Source organism: Hemicordylus capensis, chromosome 2 (assembly GCF_027244095.1).
Source record: "Hemicordylus capensis ecotype Gifberg chromosome 2, rHemCap1.1.pri, whole genome shotgun sequence".
Classification (NCBI taxonomy): domain Eukaryota; kingdom Metazoa; phylum Chordata; class Lepidosauria; order Squamata; family Cordylidae; genus Hemicordylus; species Hemicordylus capensis.
Genome location: NC_069658.1, coordinates 107,176,686 through 107,196,232, shown reverse-complemented (window position 1 = coordinate 107,196,232; position 19,547 = coordinate 107,176,686). Strand labels below are relative to the sequence as shown.

Here is a 19,547-nt window from a genome sequence, read left to right as displayed (position 1 = left end):
TCATTCTTCTTTTTTTGTTAGCTCTCTCACACCAATGAATGGAAGGAATCCTTAATATCACTGTTCCAGAGGTTGGTAAAACTCTTAGGTTAGAGAAGTGGGTCACATACTAGATAGCTAGAAGCGGCAGTGCTTCTTCCAATCAAAACTCTGAATTTAGCTCTGGAAGGTTCGGAAGTGTGCTCTGCCCCTGCGTGAACACCCATTAGTGTGATTGAGCAACAGGACCACTATGAAGAAATTACCAAATAATTGAAGACCTCCTGCTGACAAGATGATTTCAGAAAATGAAGTGTTGAAGTGAATTTTGTGACATTTATTTTCACAGAGGAAAATGCTTGTGAGACCATCTGATCTATTTACATTGGGTCTATTTTTTTATACTCCTACACTGATATCCTATTAAATAATTCATCCTATTGCCATAAGCAGATTAAAGTAGTTTATCTGTGTTCACATAGGCAGGGATAATAGAACAGTAAAACAACAAGCAGCATTTCTCAGAAAAGCTTGGTGATATGAAGTACATATTCTTCAATTAATTGATATAAAGGCTTTGCTATTATTATAGCTACAATTATTACTACATACTTTATTCTCTTGTTCAGAGAATGCCATGTTTACAAATTTGTATTATCCTTTGGAACAAATGTTTGTGTTACCAATACAATTGTATAATCTCCTGACTGACACTACCTCTGATGCAGTGTTTGATTTCACACAACAATAACTGAGTGAAAGCAAAACACTTCTTGCCCAAACCACCATGGTTGGATGTACGGATGTTCTCATAGAAGGGGAGAGGGAAAGAGAGGGACAGAGAAGAACAACACGATAGACTCTGAGAGCAAGTTCATTTTGTTACAATCCTTCAAACAGGATTCTAAACCAGCCCTGATAAACTATCATTCTGTTATCTCAACATCTGCTTAATACAGAGGTATATCTAGGGTTGGGCAGGCAGGGCATGTGTCCCAGGTGCCACTTTAAGGGGGAGTCCAGGGGAGGTCACTTTAAGGGGAGGTCCCGGGCGCCACTTTAAGGGGAGGTCCCCGCTGTCCTCTCAGGCCTTGCAGGGACCATTTGAGCATGTGCGGTGGCCATTTTTGAAAAAAAAATTTTAAATGGCCACCGAAAACAAAATGGCCACCGTGCATGCTCAAATGGCCTCTGTGAGGCCCTAGGCCATGACAGGCCTCTCAGAGGCCATTTGAGCATGTGTGGCAGCCATTTTGTTTTCAGTGGCCATTTAAATTTTTTTTTCAAAAATGGCCACCGCACATGCTCAAATGGTCCCTGCAAGGCCTGAGAGGACAGCGGGGGGAGGGGAAACCTTTGCAGTCCCCCCCACGGACTTTAGGAAGCCCCCCAAAGGGGCTACAGTTTTTATATATATATATATATATATATATATATATATATATATATATATATATATATATAATATATAGGTCACTGTGCACATATTTAGTTTGGCACTATGTACAGAGAATCAGGGTTTGTGAATACTGAGCTGAAGCTTATGAGCTAGGATTGTATTCATTTGCTCTTACTTTGCTTCTTGTGATAAGTGAGTTAAATGTGATGTCTTAATAATATGACTATTAATGGTGAGTTTGTCTTTGAATCAGTGTGAAATCATTAGTATTAAGGCCTACTGGGAGTTTCTTGCTCTCTTTCTCTCATTTTAACTGTCTTTCTGAAAGACTAGAATATATTCCAAGCAGTGACACAGTTGACTCTGCATATCCTTTAATTATTTTCAGAGTATGTGGGAAAAGTCAAATTCTCCATTTATTTTTAAAACTTATGTAATAGTGATGGTACAATGCATAGTAGAGAATTAGACAGGCACTTCTGTTTAGTTTTCCAAGTACACCTCCACATAGTATTTGGGTATTTCATGAGCCCCAGTATACTGAAATTTGTAGTTTCCCAGCATTTTTTGGTCTGGTTACGTCCACTGCTAAATAGTTTTTGAAATATTAAAAGATTAACGAGCCTGACTTGTATTTTTCAGCTGATATTATGGTAAAGTTATCTGAAACATGGGTGTCAGATTTTTGGACAGGGGGGCGCAATTTCAGTGCTTGCCCTAGGCGCTAATATCTTTAACATTTCACAAGTCCCTAAAAGTTCACAGGGCCATTTTGTTAAAAAATATTTTTCTTTTAATTTAGAAAGTAATATACTTCTGGGAGTACCTAGGGACTCCCAACAAGTATGAAGGAACTACCAACATTTTATGTGACCTCATTTCACATCCAAATTGAGTGTCACATCCACTCAGACAATCGAGTTCATTATTATAGGAAATTACCCTGAGAAGCTAAATGCACACCCAAAATAATGTTCAAAGCACCAAACACTTTAAGGAGTCAGAAACAGAGGCGTAACTAGGGAAAACAACCCCCAGGGCAAACACTGAAATTGCGCCCACCCACCCCGCCTTTTTTAAGCACTGACATCTTGTCTCACCCTAAGAGATGTGGACTGCCTTGCCCATTTCAGCTCATGAATTGGAACAATGGTCCACACAGTGAACAGAGATCAAAAGTGTTAACTCCCATGTACCTGGCAGCTCTTTAAAAGACAATCTTTCTATGTTTTGTTTCATTGCCTGATTTTTGTTCCCATCAACTATATTATTCATACCAGTTTCCACTTGTTTAACAACAACAACAAACACCAGAGAAGCCCACGTCTTGGATGCATCTCGCCCCCACCGCCGGGAGTTCTGCACGCACCCCCTCTTGCCAGCTCGCTCTCTCTCTCTCTCTCTCTCTCTCTCTCTCTCTCTCTCGCGCGCGCGCGCGCGCGCGCTTACACACACCATCCCGCAGTCGTGCAAGTGCCAGGGGCACAACTGCTCCACGCCCGGCCAGTGCCTGAAGGCTGCTTACCTAGCCCTGGCACGAAGGTGCTGAGGAACAAGCAGATGACGGCCACGGGGAACAGCATGTAGGGGATGGCGGCGCGCAGAGGTCCCTTCTTGTCCCTCACTTGCACCACCACCCCGCCGGAGGAGGCGGCGGCACCGCGGCAGCCCCTCGAGCAGCGTCCCCAGCGGCTGCCCCGGCAGCAGAGTCCCCCTCTTTGGGACCGTGGTCCATGACACCTGTTGAAGCGTGCACGGGGTGGGGGGAAGGGAGCGAGAGGTGAAGCCGCCGCTCCCCAGAGGAGTCTCTGCTGGAGTGAGCTGCCGGAGCGGGAATCAGCCGCCCCCTCAGAAGGCATCTCTGGAGTGGAGTGGAGGGAGCGCGAGGCGAGGGACTGAACACGCGCCCAGACTCCGGAGCGCTCGGTTTAAAGAGACAGTGCAGCAGCGCACGCTCTCTCACTCGTCACACGTGCTCCCTCCCTGCCTCGCGCCCTCCCAGTTGTTTGGCCCGCGCCAGCATGCACGCACTCTCGGCTTCGCCTTCCCTGCGAAAGGCGCGCAAACATCTACCGTATATCTCATTCTCCCATTCTTGCCTTCCAAGACAAGTCCTCGTAACCTCAGAAACTCGCTGTCTCCAAGCACACATACTTAGGAGGCCAGCAAAGCAATGGGGGGGGGCGCGGGAGGGACCGCTCGTGGGGGAGGGGGCGCCGATGACGCGCTCCCTTGACTGCTGCTGCTGAGCCGGAGAAATTTTTATTTAAAAAAAATTTTTTTAAAAAAAAATTGGGATCGGTGGGGGTCATGGCAGCGCCCCCCACATGACCCGCAAAGATGGCGCCCGGGGCACGTGCCCCCCTGCCCCCCTATCGTTATGCCTCTGGTCAGAAATATGATAAATATTTGCAGTAAAACAACAGCTTTTAAAGAACAGTGTACCTCCTTATTTGTAGGGGTTTCTGCTGTACCACAGGCATCCTGGTGATGTTGTATACTTGATGATTCAGCACCTCGAGGTGAAGATGAATCAGGAGATGGAGACTAGACATGAAAGGATAAACAAGATCTCAAGTCAACAACAATGCAGACTTTAAAAAAAAATTCAGACTGAGAATGAAAGCGGCGGGCGAAGGAAGATGAACAAAGAAAAACTGGCAGAACAAAAACTGCACCAGATTGTCTTTAAATTCTAAATATATGTCCTTGAAAACAGGTTCCTTTAATGTTAATGACGTTTGCTTCCAAGTAAGTCTACTCAGGATGGCAATCAATCACAGCTCTAGAATTAAACTAAACAAGATGCTTTTAAACCACTAAATTTTTAAACCACTTCCTTTTTGGAAGGGCAGTATAGAAATCAAATGAATGAATGAATGAATGAATATAGATTTGAACAGGATTTGTAAAACCTGCACCTGGGGTAAAAACAGAATGCAAGAAGAGTGACCAAATATAGCTTCCTTTCATGGGGTGGGGGGAGGTTCAGAGGAAGAAATTTAAGTTTTGAGCACTGTTTTCATATTTGTTTCCTTTATGTGATGAGTTTGATTTTTTTGCTTTAAACAAGCCACAAATCATATTAAATCACATATATCTACAGAAATGTAGTTGTTGCAGTAATAAATCCACAGAATTTCAAATACTGAGGTTCTTCTAACTTAAGCCCAACAGAATGCTACTTATTCAAGACTATGTTGCAGAAACAAAATTTCTGTGACTTCATTTTCTGGTCAGGTTTAACAGAAAGTAAAGTAAGGGAACAAAACAAACTCACAGTGAGTTAATATGATGAATTATGAGATAATATGATGAATTATCAATACGTTGTTGAGTCCTAGAAAAGTTTATTATAATGAAATTTGAAGTTGTGAAAGCACACAGGTTTTCATAACCCAGCAAATATTACATATGCAGGTGAACAACATACCCCACCTCTGTTCTTATAATTTCAGTTACCACACAGAATTTCAAATGGCAACCAGTGTACTTTCAAGGGTGAGGGTGCAGCTTCTCCTCCTATGCTCCTTCCAGTTGTGTCCTTTCTCACTCCATGCCTTATGCAGTGTCTTTGTGCCGAGAGATGAGAAAATTATCTGAAGGCACACAATGCAGTTCTGCTGCTGTTGGGACTAAGCAGGTCTGGCTTGTAAACTGTCTGGACCAGAGTCCACTTATTTATTTGTTTGTTTGATTGATTTTATTTTTACATTTATATCCCACTCTTCCTTCAAGGAGCCCAGGGCGGTGTACTACATGCTTGAGTTTCTCTTCACAACCCTGTGAAGTAGGTTAGGCTGAGAGAGAAGTGACTGGCCCAGAGTCACCCAGCTAGTATCATGGCTGAATGGGGATTTGAACTCGGGTCTCCCCGGTCCTAGTCCAGCACTCTAACAACTACACCACGCTGGCTCCCTTGAAGTCAGTCTCTCTCTCTCTCTCCACTTCCTCTTCTGGGGACAAACCGCCCCCCCCCACTTTCTCTCTCGATTAAGGACACATTACAAATATGCTGCCCAAAATATGGTCTGCGAATAGCCTCTCTTGCCTGGCCCAACATGGCGTGTTCAGAAAACAGGCACTGAAAACATCCAAGCAGTGGTGACTAATTCATCTGGCATCTCTTCTTCCAATGTTTTCTTTCTTCCTGCTCAAAAGAAATGTTCAAAGAGGAAGTAGCCATTGCCACAGACCCTGGAGGATGGAGTCTCTTAAAGGCTGGAGACAGACCATTGTTAATTTAGAGTCTGAAGGCAGAATTTAAAAAAGAGGGATCGCTGCTTGTGGTGTATATGCCCACATCTTACTTTTGCCTTTGGTTAAGTGTTTTTGTTGTTGTTTGTTTGTTTGTTTTTAAGTTTCCATGTTGCTTCAAAACTTGCTTGACCACCTGGGGGTGACAGCGAGACAAAATAAATGTGTACACACCATCGGAAGTGGAGGCTCCCCCAAGCCATTTTCTTAAAAAATATTGGGATGGACCCAGACTAAATTAGTCATGACAAAGCCATGACAAAAATAAAAGAGACAAGATAGTCACGACTAACTTAAGCCCTATAAATTTCAGTGGGATTTAGTTATGACTAATTTAGTTTGGATGTCCGTTAGTTCCTTACAACCCAACACTGTGAGAGATACATCACTCCTGCAGGATTTTACACTTTTATATCATTAGAAGGTATTACAGAGTCAGCATAGTAAGGGCCATATTCTATTTAAGGATTTCATAGTTGATGTTCAGCCATGTTGCTTATATTTCTACTACAAGATCATTTGTACAAAATGAGATCTGCAACCACACAATTCTCTCAGCATCGACAGGCAGCCACAATAATTGCATTATTTTTATGCAATGAATCATGTAAAAAAAATTGTATATAAAACATCCTATTGATTTATCACATTTTATCTCATCCTTCCTCCAAGCAGCTGGGAGCAGTGTACAAGGGTTCCCCCACCATCTCAATTCTTTACTCTACCCTAAGTTTTGATGCTGAGATAAACAAATAACACCTCACAACAAAAAACTCTATTGTACATTGGACATGAATTTCAAAATTATCTAGTAAAATAATGGCTGCTTTCACTTTATCTGTATCTACAGGAATCTTAACAATTATTTTATATACTCCAATCACATAAAAGCTTTGGTATAATGTCAGTGAAGGTAAATACCTTTAGAGAGCAAGTAAAAAAACACAAATCCTAGATAATAATTTACTCTCTTTCCAGAATTCACCTACCATTCTCCGAAGATACTCAGCCTGATATATCCAAAAATTTTCCATTTTGATTTTGCTCTTGTTCTGCTTCAACTAGAGAGTCATCTACTAACTACCAAGTGCCTCCAAATTACTTTTTCCAGTGGTGTTATGTACCTCGGTTTTGAAAATTAAACCTGTAACAGGAGATGTTCTCAGTGTCTACCTATGCAGATTGACCTGCTTTGTTACTGAATGGCTGTCCTCCAAGAACATGCCATAAGCAGGCATTCATTCACTGCAGGCTGTTGCTGTTTCACAAAAGCTATGTCATTCATCAATTCCTGCTTTTCATTTATTATTGACTTGCACGAATGTATTTGTAGCAGAATTATCATAGGACTGTAAAATATTATGTGGTTTACCACAAAAGGCTAGGTAAATAAAATAGCCACCTAGATTCCCCCCCCCCTAAAGTAGAACTTTACTGTTAGATACAATTTGTAAAAGTTTATAATGTAGTATAAAGCGAAATTTAACACGTAGGTTATTTTAATTCCTTGCATTTCTGTTTGCATTTGTGAAATGCAGATCAGCTCCATGCAATCTGATGTAAACATATCCTTGATTTAAGTGGTTACATAGAGTACAGCAGCCTATACATTTAGTAAAAATGTACACACACGTGTTGTGCTGTTAATGAGGAAACATAAAACCCTTGTTCATTTGCAAACTTAGAGAAACGTGTCCATTTATAGGCATAGGATTTCGTTGTGGCTGGTTTGCATATGGCCTGGAGCACTCTTTGGAGCTCTATGGGGAAGGCCCCAATATTTTCCATGCTGTCAGGTTGAGTGACCGTGCGACAGGGTGAAGCAGGTGACCTGATGCTTGTGAGCAGGCGGTTGTGGTAGGAGAGGTGTACATACAGGTGAAACTCGGAAAATTAGAATATCGTGCAAAAGTCCATTAATTTCAGTAATGCAAATTAAAAGGTGAAACTGATATATGAGACAGACGCATTACATGCAAAGCGAGATAAGTCAAGCCTTAATTTGTTATAATTGTGATGATCATGGCGTACAGCTCATGAAAACCCCAAATCCACAATCTCAGAAAATTAGAATATTACATGGAACCAAGAAGACAAGGATTGTAGAATAGAACAATATCGGACCTTTGAAAAGTATAAGCATGCATATGTATTCAGTACTTGGTTTGGGCCCCTTTTGCAGCAATTACTGCCTCAATGCGGCATGGCATGGATGCTATCAGCCTGTGGCACTGATGAGGTGTTATGGAAGACCAGGATGCTTCAATAGCGGCCTTCAGCTCTTCTGCATTGTTTGGTCTCATGTCTCTCATCCTTCTCTTGGCAATGCCCCATAGATTCTCTATGGGGTCAGGTCAGGCGAGTTTGCTGGCCAATCAAGCACAGTACACTGTATACATACCAGGGTCATGGCTAAGCCTAGAAGGCTTCTGGAGCCCGTTCCACCCCATCTGTTGAGCCTTGGCCATACTATTGTCAGTTTGAATTGTCACTGAAGTACCGGCTATGATGGGAAGAAAGCACTGAAAATCATGAGGAGCTCTAGGTAATTTATGTGTTTGATCTTCTCTAGCCCTTGCCAGTGTCCCTTTACATGATAGCCTAGCATATGTGATCCCCATCCCCATTCAGAGACATCTGTGGTGAGGACCAGGTGGGGAATTTGAGAGTGAAAAGGACTTCCTGCAGACTGGTGATGTGGAAGCGTCCAGCAGTGCAGCGAAGTGTAGACTTCGCCTGGTGGGTACAGGTGTGTGTTCTGCAAGTCTGTGTGAAGGTGAAAATTGTCCAAGAACCACCATTCAAGTGTGCACATCCAAAGGTGAGTGTGAGGCAGAGCGTACATGGTAGCTGCCATACGGCCTAGGAGGTGCTGGATGGACCTGGCCCTGTGTGATCCACTGTTTGCCACCTGTTTTTGCCAGGGTGGTGAGCACATTGAGTCTCATTCCTGGCAAGATGGCGTATGCTCGGATTCGAAGATTAGACCAAGGAACTGAATTTGTTTTGCGGGGTGAAGTTGTGACTTTTCGTAATTGACTTGCAGTCCTAAGTTCTCCAGAAGCGTAATGGTCTCTCTGACAGCTGCAGAAGTCCTGCTTGGCAACTGTGCCACTATTAACCAGTCATCGAGGAATGGAAAGATTTGGGAACTGGCATGCTGAAGATAGATTATCACCGAGACCATACACTTGGTGAAGACTCTAGAAGCTGAAGCCAGCAGAAGGGTAGAACTTTGAATTGGTAGGCACATGGTCCTATTTGGAAACGTAGAATTTTCCAATGTTGGAGCCTGATAGAGATGTGATAGTAGGCATCTCTTAGGTCTAAGGATGCCATCTACATTCCTTTCTTAAAGGGGGACAGGATCATGGGGATCGTAATACAAAACAATTTGTAAACTATGTATTTGTTTGGTTTCTTCAAGGGCAGGATGGGGCGCAGGCCACCATCAGTTATTGGAACCATGAAGTATGGGGAGCAGAACCCTTGGTTCTGGGAACTCTTTCTATTGTGTTCTCCCCCCAAAAGGGCTGCAACTTCCTCTGTGAGGTTTCTTGTAGGGTATGTGACTATTTTCCAAGAGAAAGGTGGGATTTCTGTGAACTCTAGAGTGTACCCTGTCCGAATTATAGTGAGGACTCACTTGTCAGAAGTTATGTGTTCCCAAGCAGGTACGTATGGGGCCAAATGAGTTCCTGTGGCCAGGATGGTAAAGTCTTTTTTTTTTTTTGGAGTAGGTGGAGGAGCTTTTGCTGTGGCTTGGCCAGAGGGTTGGATAGTTTCTTTGTGGGGAAATAGTGCTGTGGATGAAAGGGCTGATCAGAAGAGGCTTGGTGTGATGAATATCACAAGGATTGGTAGTGAGGCCATTTGTTCTGTTTCAAGGGTTGAGAAGTGGTTGACTAGTAGCTCATGGAGTGGGCTATACTCTTTAATTTCTGGGCTTTCTAGAGCAGGGGTTCTCAAACACGGATCCCCAGAGGTTGTTGGACTACAACTCCCATCATCCCCAAATGCAATGACCAAAGATCATGGTAGCTGGGAATGATGGGAGTTGTAGTCCAACAACATCTGGGGACCAAGGTTTGAGAATCTCTGTTCTAGAGGGTCTCGCCTGTCTCCAAAGAGGGTCTGTCCCTCAAAGGGGAGGTCTTCCACTTTTGCACGTGCTTCATAGACGAGTCCAGACTATCTCAGCCAAGCATGCCTGCGTATAGCTATAGAAGTAACCATAAGCTTGGCTGCACATTCAGTAGAATGCTTGATGGAGTAAAGTTCCTGCTTGGCTAGTTGAGAAGCCTCTTTAAGAAACACCTTGGCTGGGTCTCTCTTGTTCTGTGGTAGGAGATCCAGAAAGGGAGATATCTGTTCCCATAAAAAATGACTGTATTGTGTAGTGTGTTATAAGCCTGATAGTTGGCTCATAGTTGGCTCTCTTTAGCTGTAGGACTGCTGCTGAGTACAGCCATCTGCTGAGTGCAGTCCAACATGTCAAGTGTCCTGCCCTCCTTGTCGCCTGGGTTGTTGATGGATTTTCCTTTGGACCTTGTCAGTGAGGCCTCCACTACCACTGAATTAAGTGTAGGGTGTTTGTGTAGGAAGACTGACTAATCTTTTTCTGCTTGCACCCTATAAAAATTCTCCAGTCATTTGGTAGGTTGAAGCAGAGAAGATGGTTTATCCCAAGACCTGGGATCTGGGTCCTCTGTTGCCAAGGGATCTGGAGGATGCTCAGATGGTCTCAATGGTCCTAATGTAGGTTGTTCAGGAATGGACAGTAGTATGGCTCCCGTGGCTCCCCAGCCACAGAAAGGGAGGGAAAACTGGAGAGGAGGGGGGGTCTGTGGTGACTGGCGTACACACTATCAAAAGGAATTAAAACTTGGAAACCTTCTCTGGAGAGAATTTCTAAGGTAGGGGCTATGGAATGGAGTAAACAGGTGTCATAAAATCCAGTTGGAGCTAACTGACATTCTCAGATAGGGCTGGAGAGAGCCAGAGTTAGACAGGGCTTGGATGAGCCAGAGATAGGGAGAGAAGATCTCTGGTTAGGGTCTCTAGAGCAGGACTGAGGGTGGAACTGGGAGGTTGGTGGGTAGGTTGTACACACCTGGGAAAACCTCTGCAACTCAAGCTTGACTACCACTATGTGAATTCTGGGAGTATATGATTTAATACACAGGTTATATAGCCATGGAGGTTGTGTCCCAGGAACACTACTCCCAGTCCCAGCCTTGGGCGAGTCTCTGACAGGGTCAGAATAAAATCAAAACACAAGGTAACAGCAGAGACTATGCAAAAGAAATAAACAGAAGAAATAGAAGCAAGAGAAAGTAATAAACTAAGTATTTAATGTTGTACTTGCAGAAGCTCCCAACAATGTTGACTGCAGCGTGGACGATGAAGGACTGAGGGGATGAGGAGAGGCAGAGCCGAATATAGCAGTGGGGGCAGGGTTCCTGCCTGCCAAAAGGAAGAGCTGAGAAGCTTGGAAAGTTCCCAATGTGGTCTCCATGCATACACAGAGCCCAGAGACTATGTCCCAGAACCATATATATTTATTTAGATTTATAACTTCCTGAATTTGAGAAACTTGGAATATGCAACCAAAGTATTAATCCCACTGATAAATCAAGAGGAGAGAAATCAACTACATCTACTAACAATCCTGAGCTATGAAAGTCTAGACAGCTAAGTCTTATAATACTATCTCCTTGTTGCCACTCCAAAAGCCCCATCAAGGTGTATTTCGAATTAAAGATGGTAGAACTGGAGGGAATTCCAGTGTCATTAAATGCCCCAGGTGTTTTTGCCATATTAAAAAACCCCCACAACATCCTGCCTTGCAAAGTTATAGATTGTGCTTTGGCAAGGGCTGACTTTCTGATTATGCATCCAGACAGGTTATTTATTTACTATTCTATTCAGAGATGTGAGGTTGAACATTTCAAAAATGGAAATTTCGCTGCTATGTTATTTTTCGGAGGAAAATTTTCAATTTCTAAAAATTCATTGGCCACATTTAGATTAATGAAGTGCTGGTGCTGCTAAGTCTAAGCTGATATTACTGAGGAGGGGTGATTTTCATCTATTTCCCCATAGGAGCATAGGAAGCTGCCATATACTGTTAATGAAACTGCCTCGAGGGTGATTGGCCTGCACCCCCTAGTTCGGGCAAATGTGGGGAATTTAGCTCAAAAGGGGAGGCAGTTCCAATAAGCCTTAATTTGTGCAAGCGTAAAAACTCAAGAAAATCGGCTTTTGAGAGAGAGAGAGAGGTTTTAATTAAATCAAAAAGGAGTTTATTTAAAGCAAAAATAATAAGACTAAATAAAGTAGAAGTAATGCAAATAAGTTTAAAAATAGACTATTGTAAGGCACATTTAGCTTAAAGTTCCAAATCTATCTATCTTATGTTTCTTTTTAGATTGTGAGCCCTTTGAGGACAGGGATCCATCTTATTATTTCTCTGTGTAAACCACCCTGAGCCATTTTTGGAAGGGCGGTATAAAAATCGAATAAATAAATAAATAAACAAACAAACAAACAAACCATGTGTAAATTCCCAGGCAGGCTAGAGAAGTACTTTAAGATAGAGGGGCAAGATTTCAGAAATAAGAGAAAGGCATAGGTTCAGCCCTGAAGAAGCCAGGCCAGAGGCTATATCACCTGTCCTGGAAAGCAACACCAAGGTGGTCTGCTGGAATCTCTTGTTGCAGTCTGCTGGGGTCCAGAGTGAGAGACACAAGGGAACACAGAGATATTTTGCAGTGGGAGTCCCAGGTGTAGTAATACACGAAGAAGCACACCTGGTCATGGAATTAGGGATACTTATATCCCAAAATGTACCTTGACGGCATTTGTCTTTTGTCCTGCTCTGCTGAACAGGGGAGCCCAGACAACCTTTTTTTGGGAATGCATTGTGTCTTAGTCCTTCCTGGGTAGGAATGTGTGTGAATCGCCTATGGCATTCAAGGCTGATTGTGAGGACAACTGGAGTGTGCAGGTGCATTTAAAGAATATCCTATGCTGGGAAGGGCTTCCCAATAATTCTATCAAGAGTTTCGATGGGCATCTTTCAAAGTTACATCACTAACTCATCCTTATTGTAATGGAGGCTGCAGATATTTATTATTATTTATTTAAAATATTTATACACCGCCACTCCAGTGCACTACTGCTCACAACAATAAAATTGACACAAGATACAATAAAAGTAATAAAATTAACTAAATTAAACAAAAAAGGTTGTCAGATTAAAAAGCACAATCATTATTAAGTTCAAATTAAAGGTTATTTTAAAAGCTAAAAACTGAAAATTATAAAAAGCTAAAGATATCACCAAAAATGGAGAAATAAATAGCCTTCTTTGAAAGGTGCATTTAAAGATGTTTTTTAAAAACACTGAGGGAGGGAGCATGGTGAAGCTCTTCAGGGAGGGCGTTCCAAAGCCGAGAGGCCACAACCAAAAAGGCCCCGTTTCTAGTCCCCGCCAACCAGATCTCTGTTAGTGGCAGGGTCATTCGCAGGGCCTGAGATGAGGAGCGGAGGGCCCTGGCAGATTCATATGGGCGAACGTGGTCTGACAGGTACCCTGGCCCCAAGCCATGTAGGGCTTTAAAGGTCAATACCAGCACCTTGAATCTAGCCCAGAAGCGGACAGGTAGCCAATGAAGCTGACACAGGATGGGTGTAATACTCACGAAGCGACTTGCAACCACAAGCATCCTTGCGGCAACATTCTGAACCAGCTGAGGCTTCTGAATAGTCTTCAAGGGCAGCCTCACGTAGAGCACATTGCAGTAGTCCTATCTGGATGTTAACAACGCATGAGTGACTGAGGTTAGGTCCAACTTCTCCAAGTAGGGTCACAGCTGGCGTACCAGCCATACTTTATAAAAGGCACTTCTGCACACCACTGCCACCTGCACCTCCAAGGACAGTGTTGGGTCCAGAAGCACCCCAAGCTGCGGACTTTGTCTTTCAGAGGGAGCATGACCCCATCCAAGATCAGATTTACCTCATTACTCGGATGATCAGTTCTACCAACCCAGAGAACTTCCATTTTATCTGGATTAAGTTTCAGCTTGCTTGCCCCCATCCAGTCCAGAACAGCCTCTAAGCAACAGTTCAGAGCACCCACTGCCTCCCTGGTGTCTGCTGACTTAAAAGATAGGTAGAGCTGGGTGTCGTCAGCATATTGATGGCATCGCAGCCCACACCTACGGATGATCTCTCCCAGGGGCTTCATATAAATGTTAAACAGCATGGGGGACAGAATAGATCCTTGTGGCATCCCATAGGCCAAAGGCCAAGGGGTGGAGCAGGCACCCCCCAGCACCACCTACTGAGTACGACCATCTAGGTAGGAGCGGAGCCACCGTATAATCGTGCCCCCAAGTCCCAACCCAGAGACACATCCCAGTTGATGTCTGGGATGATATCCTGAACTAATATCAATAATTAAAAGACAATATCCAGAAGGTAACAGCAAATTGTCACCTTTTTGGGATCCAGGAAGGATGAGGATATTTTGAAAACACTCTATGGAGATCAAATGAAGGAACAACTATAAAGAATGAGGCTTACTGAACAGAGAGCTAGCAAGCTTTGCCTAACCAGCAGATCTGTGCTCAAGAGCCATCCCAGAGTTTGCTGCTAAAGCCGCAGGGCTAAAAGCAGGGACTCTTTCCATTGACAGGAACTGTCTTGACTTCCGCTGCGCAGTAAGCAGTCAAGACTACCCAGCCATGGTGCTCTCTCTTTCTCTGCTTTGCTCTGAGCTGCTGTCCCCAGCCTGCTTGAAGCTTGCACCCCAGGCTCCTGTTCTCCAGCACCCACATTTCTCCTCCATCTGAAGTCTGCATCGTTTCCAAGCTCCAGCAATGAACAAGTCCCTTGAAGCCTTCTTCATGAACCTGATGAGATGCCTATTCAATGCACAGCGCAGCCTGCTCCCTTCCCTCCTCCCTACTAATCACTGCCATCCCTCTCCTAAGCCCTCCCTTCTTTCTCTGCTTCTCTCTAAATGTTTTATTAGGATTTGTAAGATTGTTAGATAGCTGTGATTACTGAGTGCACGCACACACGTTAGTTAGGCACATTACACTACACCTTGAATTGGAAACATGTTTTTAATTTGGATGACTTGTTTGAATTCTATCCTGATAAGCAACTTTCTATAATAAAGCCCATTGAACTTTCTGAGTGTGTCTCCCTCTATCTCTGTTTGTGCACCCAGATCTACATGGTCACCATCTCCAAGAACCAATTCAGTTGGTGTATGATGTGACTTTGCCTCTTTCCCTCTGAGCATATACAGACTGTGAAACTAGGTGTAGTTCACAATAGATAAGAGTTATTTATTTTATTTAACACACTTCTACACTGCCCCAAAACTCACGTCTCTGGGCAGTTTACAACAAACAAACAAAAGCTAAATCATTAGTGAAAATAAATGATAACCAAAAAACTTAGAACAGTAGTTAACACAAAATAAATGACAAAGTAAAAGTTAAAACATTAAAACAATTTAAAATTTTAAAACAACATTTTAAAACGATGATAAAACTGTTAAAACAATATTTAATTAAAAGCCTGGGTGAATATGTTTAAAGACTTCTTAAAGGTTTAAAGTTTAAAAGTCTTTAAACTTTAGAATGTGGGTGATAAAAGTTTTTTTAAAGTTGTCACAGATGGGGAGACTCTTCTTTCAGCAGGGAGCGTGTTCCAAAGCTCTAGGGTAGCACCGGAGAAGGCGGCAACTGCAGAAACGAGCTGGTGGCAACTGCAGATGGACCTCTCCTGATTATCTCAATGGGCGGTGGGGCTCATAATGAAGAAAACGTTCTCTTAAATACCCAGGGCACAAGTTGTTTAGGGTTTTATAGGTTACAAACAGCACCTTGTTTTGGCAGCCAGTGTAGATCTTTCAATACAGGAATAAGATGGTCTCTCCCAGATGGTCTCTCCAACCAACCTGGATGCTGCATTCTGAACCAGCTGTAGTTTCCAGACTACACACAAAGGCAGCCCCACATAGAGTGCATTACAGTAATCCAGTCTGGAGGTTACCAGTGTTCTGAGGTTGTTTATCTCAAGAAATGGACGCAGCTGGCATATCAGCCGAAGCTGATAGAAGGCACGTCTGGCCACAGCCTCAACCTGGGATACCAGGGAGAGGCTCGGATCCAGAAGCACCCCCAGACTGCGTACTTGTTCCTTCCGGGGAAGTGTGACCCCATCCAGAACAGGCAGATTAAACTCATCTCCCAAGTTTCGATCCCGCAAAATGAGTACCAATGTCTTATCTGGATTCAGTCTCGATTTGTTTTCCCTCATCCAGCCCATTACTTCCTCCAGACAGGCCTTTAGGGAGGTTATGCCCCCTCCCGATGATGTTGACATGGAGATTCTCTCCAGGATGATCTGTCTTAAACTTGGCCTTTAAGGTCTCTCAGTGGTGCATTCATTGCTGTCGAAATTGAGTCCATCCACCTTGCTGCTGGTCGTCCTCTTCTTCTCTTTCCTTAGCTTTCCCCAACATTATGGACTTCTCATGGGAGTTGGGTTTTTGCATAATGTGTCCAAAGTATGATAGTTAGAGCCTGGTCAATTGTGCCTCGAGTGAAAATTCTGGATTGATTTGTTCTATGATCCATTTGTTTGTTTTCCTAGCTGTCCATGGTATCCTCAAAAGTCTTCTCCAGCACCAAACTTCAAAAGCGTCAATACTTTTAAAATCTTGCTTCTTCAGAGTCCAGCTTCCGCATCCATAGAGTGTCACGGGGGAAAACATTGTCCAAACGATTCTAATCTTTGTAGGTATAGATACGTCACGGCATCTAAATATCCTTTCCAAAGCCTTCACTGCAACCCTACCAAGTGTTAGTCTGCAGCATATTTCTTGACTGCTGGATCCTTTACTGTTGATGGTCGATCCGAAAAGGCAGAAGTTATCTACCACTTCAGTGTCTTCATTATCAATTCTGAGGCTAGTTGCTGTACCTGTTATCATTAGTTTATTCTCCTTTACATTTAATTGTAGTCCCATTTTTTCACTGGGCTCCTTGACTTTCATTACTAGAGCTTATCATCCGCATTCTCAGCTATCAGAGTGGTGCCATCAGTGTAGCACAGGTTATTGATGTTTCTTCCTCCAACTTCAAAACCATGCTCTTCTTCCAATCCAGCTTATCTCAGTATCTACTGAGCCTATAAATTGAATAAAGGAGAAAGTATACAGCCTCGTCCTACTCCTTTGCCGATCTAGAACCAGTCTGTTTCACCATGTTCTGTCTGGACTGTGGCTTCCTGCCCTGTGTATAAATTTCTCATGAGAACAATGAGATGTTCTGGGATGCCCATTCCACAACTTGAAATGGTTGACACAATCAAAGGCTTTTCTGTAGTCAATAGAGCACATATCGACTTCTTTGGGGTATTCTTTGGCTTTCTCAATTATCCAGTGTGCATCAGCAATGATGTCTCTTGTTCCTCGGCCTTTTCTGAAACCAGCTTGAACATCCGGCATTTCCCTTTCCACAAAGGGCTCTAATCTGCATTGAATGATCCTGAGCATTAATTTGCTAGCATGGAAAATTACAGATATTGAGCGATGGTTTGTGCAATCTGTCAAGTCTCCTTTCTTTGGTAAGGGTATGTAGACTGACCTCTTCCAATCTGTTGGCCACTGTGTCGTTCTCCAAATTTGCTGGCATAGTTTGGTTAGAGCCTTGACTGATTCTTCTTCTGTTGCTTGCCATATTTCTGTAGCTATTCCATCAATTCCTGTAGCCTTCCAACTTCGTAATGACTGGAGTGCTGATTTAACTTCATCTTTCCGTACTAGAGATTCTTGCAAGTAAGGGAGATCTTCTAGAGCAGGGGTGGGGAACCTTGGCACTCCAGCTGTTGTTGAACTACAACTCCCATCATCCCCAGCCACAATAATTGTGGCTGGGGATGATGGGAGTTATAGTTCAACAACAGCTGGAGTGCCAAGGTTCTCCACCCCTGTTCTAGAGTATCTTGGATGTTGACGTCCCTGCTGTACAGCTTTTCAGTATACTCCTTCTATCTCTGTTTGTCTTCTCTGAATCAGTTACTCTTTCCTTTGGCATCCCTTAACACACCAATTTGAGGTTGGAACCTCCTTCTGAGTTCAGAGATCCTTTGGGAAACTTTCCTTGTTTTTCCATGTCTATTTCCATCCTCAAGGTCTTTACAGATGTCATTGTAGTACTGCTCCTTGTCTCTTCTAACAGCTTTCTAAAATTCCCTGTTCCTTCCTGAGGTCTTTTATCTTTTTTGACTTTGGCTTCTCTCCTCTTCTGGGCAATTTCCACCATCCGTTCTGACATCCATTTTGCTTTCTTCTGTTTCTTGGCCTTTGGCAGTCTCTTTTAACATTTGTCCATAGCAACTTCTTTGATTTCATTCCACAGTTCCTCTGGTACCCTATCAATGAGGTTCAGAACTTCAAAGCGGTTCCTTATGTTTCCCTAAAAAATGCTGGCTATATTCTCAAGATCATATCATGGAAGCTGGATAGCTTTGTTTCTCCATTTTAGCTTGACTTGACTAACTGAGCTCTTCCACCTCCTTGCGCCAACAGCACAGTAAATTTTTTACCTTGCACCAATAGCACATTAAAATTAGCACAGTAATATTTTCCAAGGGGGGAAAACTTGTATCGAAAATTTTTCAATTCAATTTTTTAATTACAAGACCCACATCTCTGTTTCTATTCAGCTTTTTCTTTTGCAAAGCTTAGATCAGTTTACATGGGGCTGCCAGTGGTCTCCTGTGCAGGCACTGATGAACACCAGCTTCAAAAAGTTAAAGCAGTGGGTGCTCCCAAACCATTTTAAAAGGTGATGATATTTGATAAGTTTGCTTTATTGCAAAATACACTCACACTATATTCACTTAAGGGAAATCACTGTTATATTTGTATGCATCTGTATATATGTCAGGTCCATACAGTGATGCACCTAGGTAATTTTGGAGCCTGGACCTAAAGGCCATTTGGAGCCCCCCAGCCCCCCCCCCACCAGGGGCTTTTACGTACAGCAGGTCTTACTGCAAGTTTATGGGGAGGCCTTACTACGAACTTGAAGTTGTCCCCAAAAACCGACACAAATAGTGGAATTTTGTTTACCTCCGATATAAATCCGGTTACACTCTAATGCACAGTGAAAAACTTGAATTGTGTGTGAGCTGCTCCTCGATTACTCACAGGGACTTCAGGGTGAATCTAGCCGATATGTGAACGCACCCCTTCTATTCCAGAGGAGATGTGAGTTAAACGGCTTCAAAAGCCCCATGTGGAAAGCCTCCATATATGCTGCAATGCACTTTTTTTTTTAACCAGAACATGCTCAGGAGAAGCTGGAAACCATTAAAAAAAAAAATTAAAGAAGAGATTCTGAATAAGATACTGACTTGCAGAGAGAGACCACATTTTGCATGGACAATCCTACGACTTAACTTAATGCATTACTGGATTTTTAATTTTCTATTTTTAGAAGAAATGTTGAACAAGAAACTTACCACTGACTACCTGTGCTGCACGTACCACATTTTTCAGGGAATCAGTCTTTCCAGGCTTCCGCTCTCCTCTCTTTGGCTCTCACCTCCACTCCAGCAGGGGCGAGGGAGGAGAAACACAGTAAAGAAACTCTTAATGAGGAAGGGGCAGCAAGGGATTAGGAGGAGAAATGTGGTGGGAGGTGGCTGGAACCAGCTTACCAGGCAGCAAATCTTCCAAGTCCGCAGCTTTTCTGCGGCGGCAGCTGCATTTCTTCTCCCCACATGCTGCCACTACCCCACCTCCTCCTCGCCCTAAGGCAACTGCTGAGCCAGCTAGCTGGAATAAACCAAGGCTCTTGCTGCCTCGACTCACGCT

At 43.3% G+C, this 19,547-nt stretch overlaps 1 protein-coding gene and 1 long non-coding RNA gene across 16 annotated transcripts in view; one reads left to right on the top strand and one right to left on the bottom strand.

Moving 5' to 3' along the window:
• The window catches only part of APBA1 (amyloid beta precursor protein binding family A member 1), a 156,115-nt gene that overhangs the window by 41,708 nt on the left and 94,860 nt on the right, over window positions 1-19,547 (bottom strand). For all 15 annotated transcript variants that reach the window (XM_053299363.1, XM_053299362.1, XM_053299374.1 and 12 more), the window contains one exon: window positions 3,824-3,925. In XM_053299363.1, the coding sequence (XP_053155338.1) occupies window positions 3,824-3,925 (102 nt within the window). The remainder of the gene's footprint in view (window positions 1-3,823; window positions 3,926-19,547) is intronic.
• On the top strand, window positions 10,629-11,433 carry LOC128346265 (uncharacterized). Its single transcript, XR_008316868.1, has 2 exons — window positions 10,629-10,916; window positions 11,006-11,433. It is a non-coding gene; the product is annotated as an uncharacterized LOC128346265 (long non-coding RNA).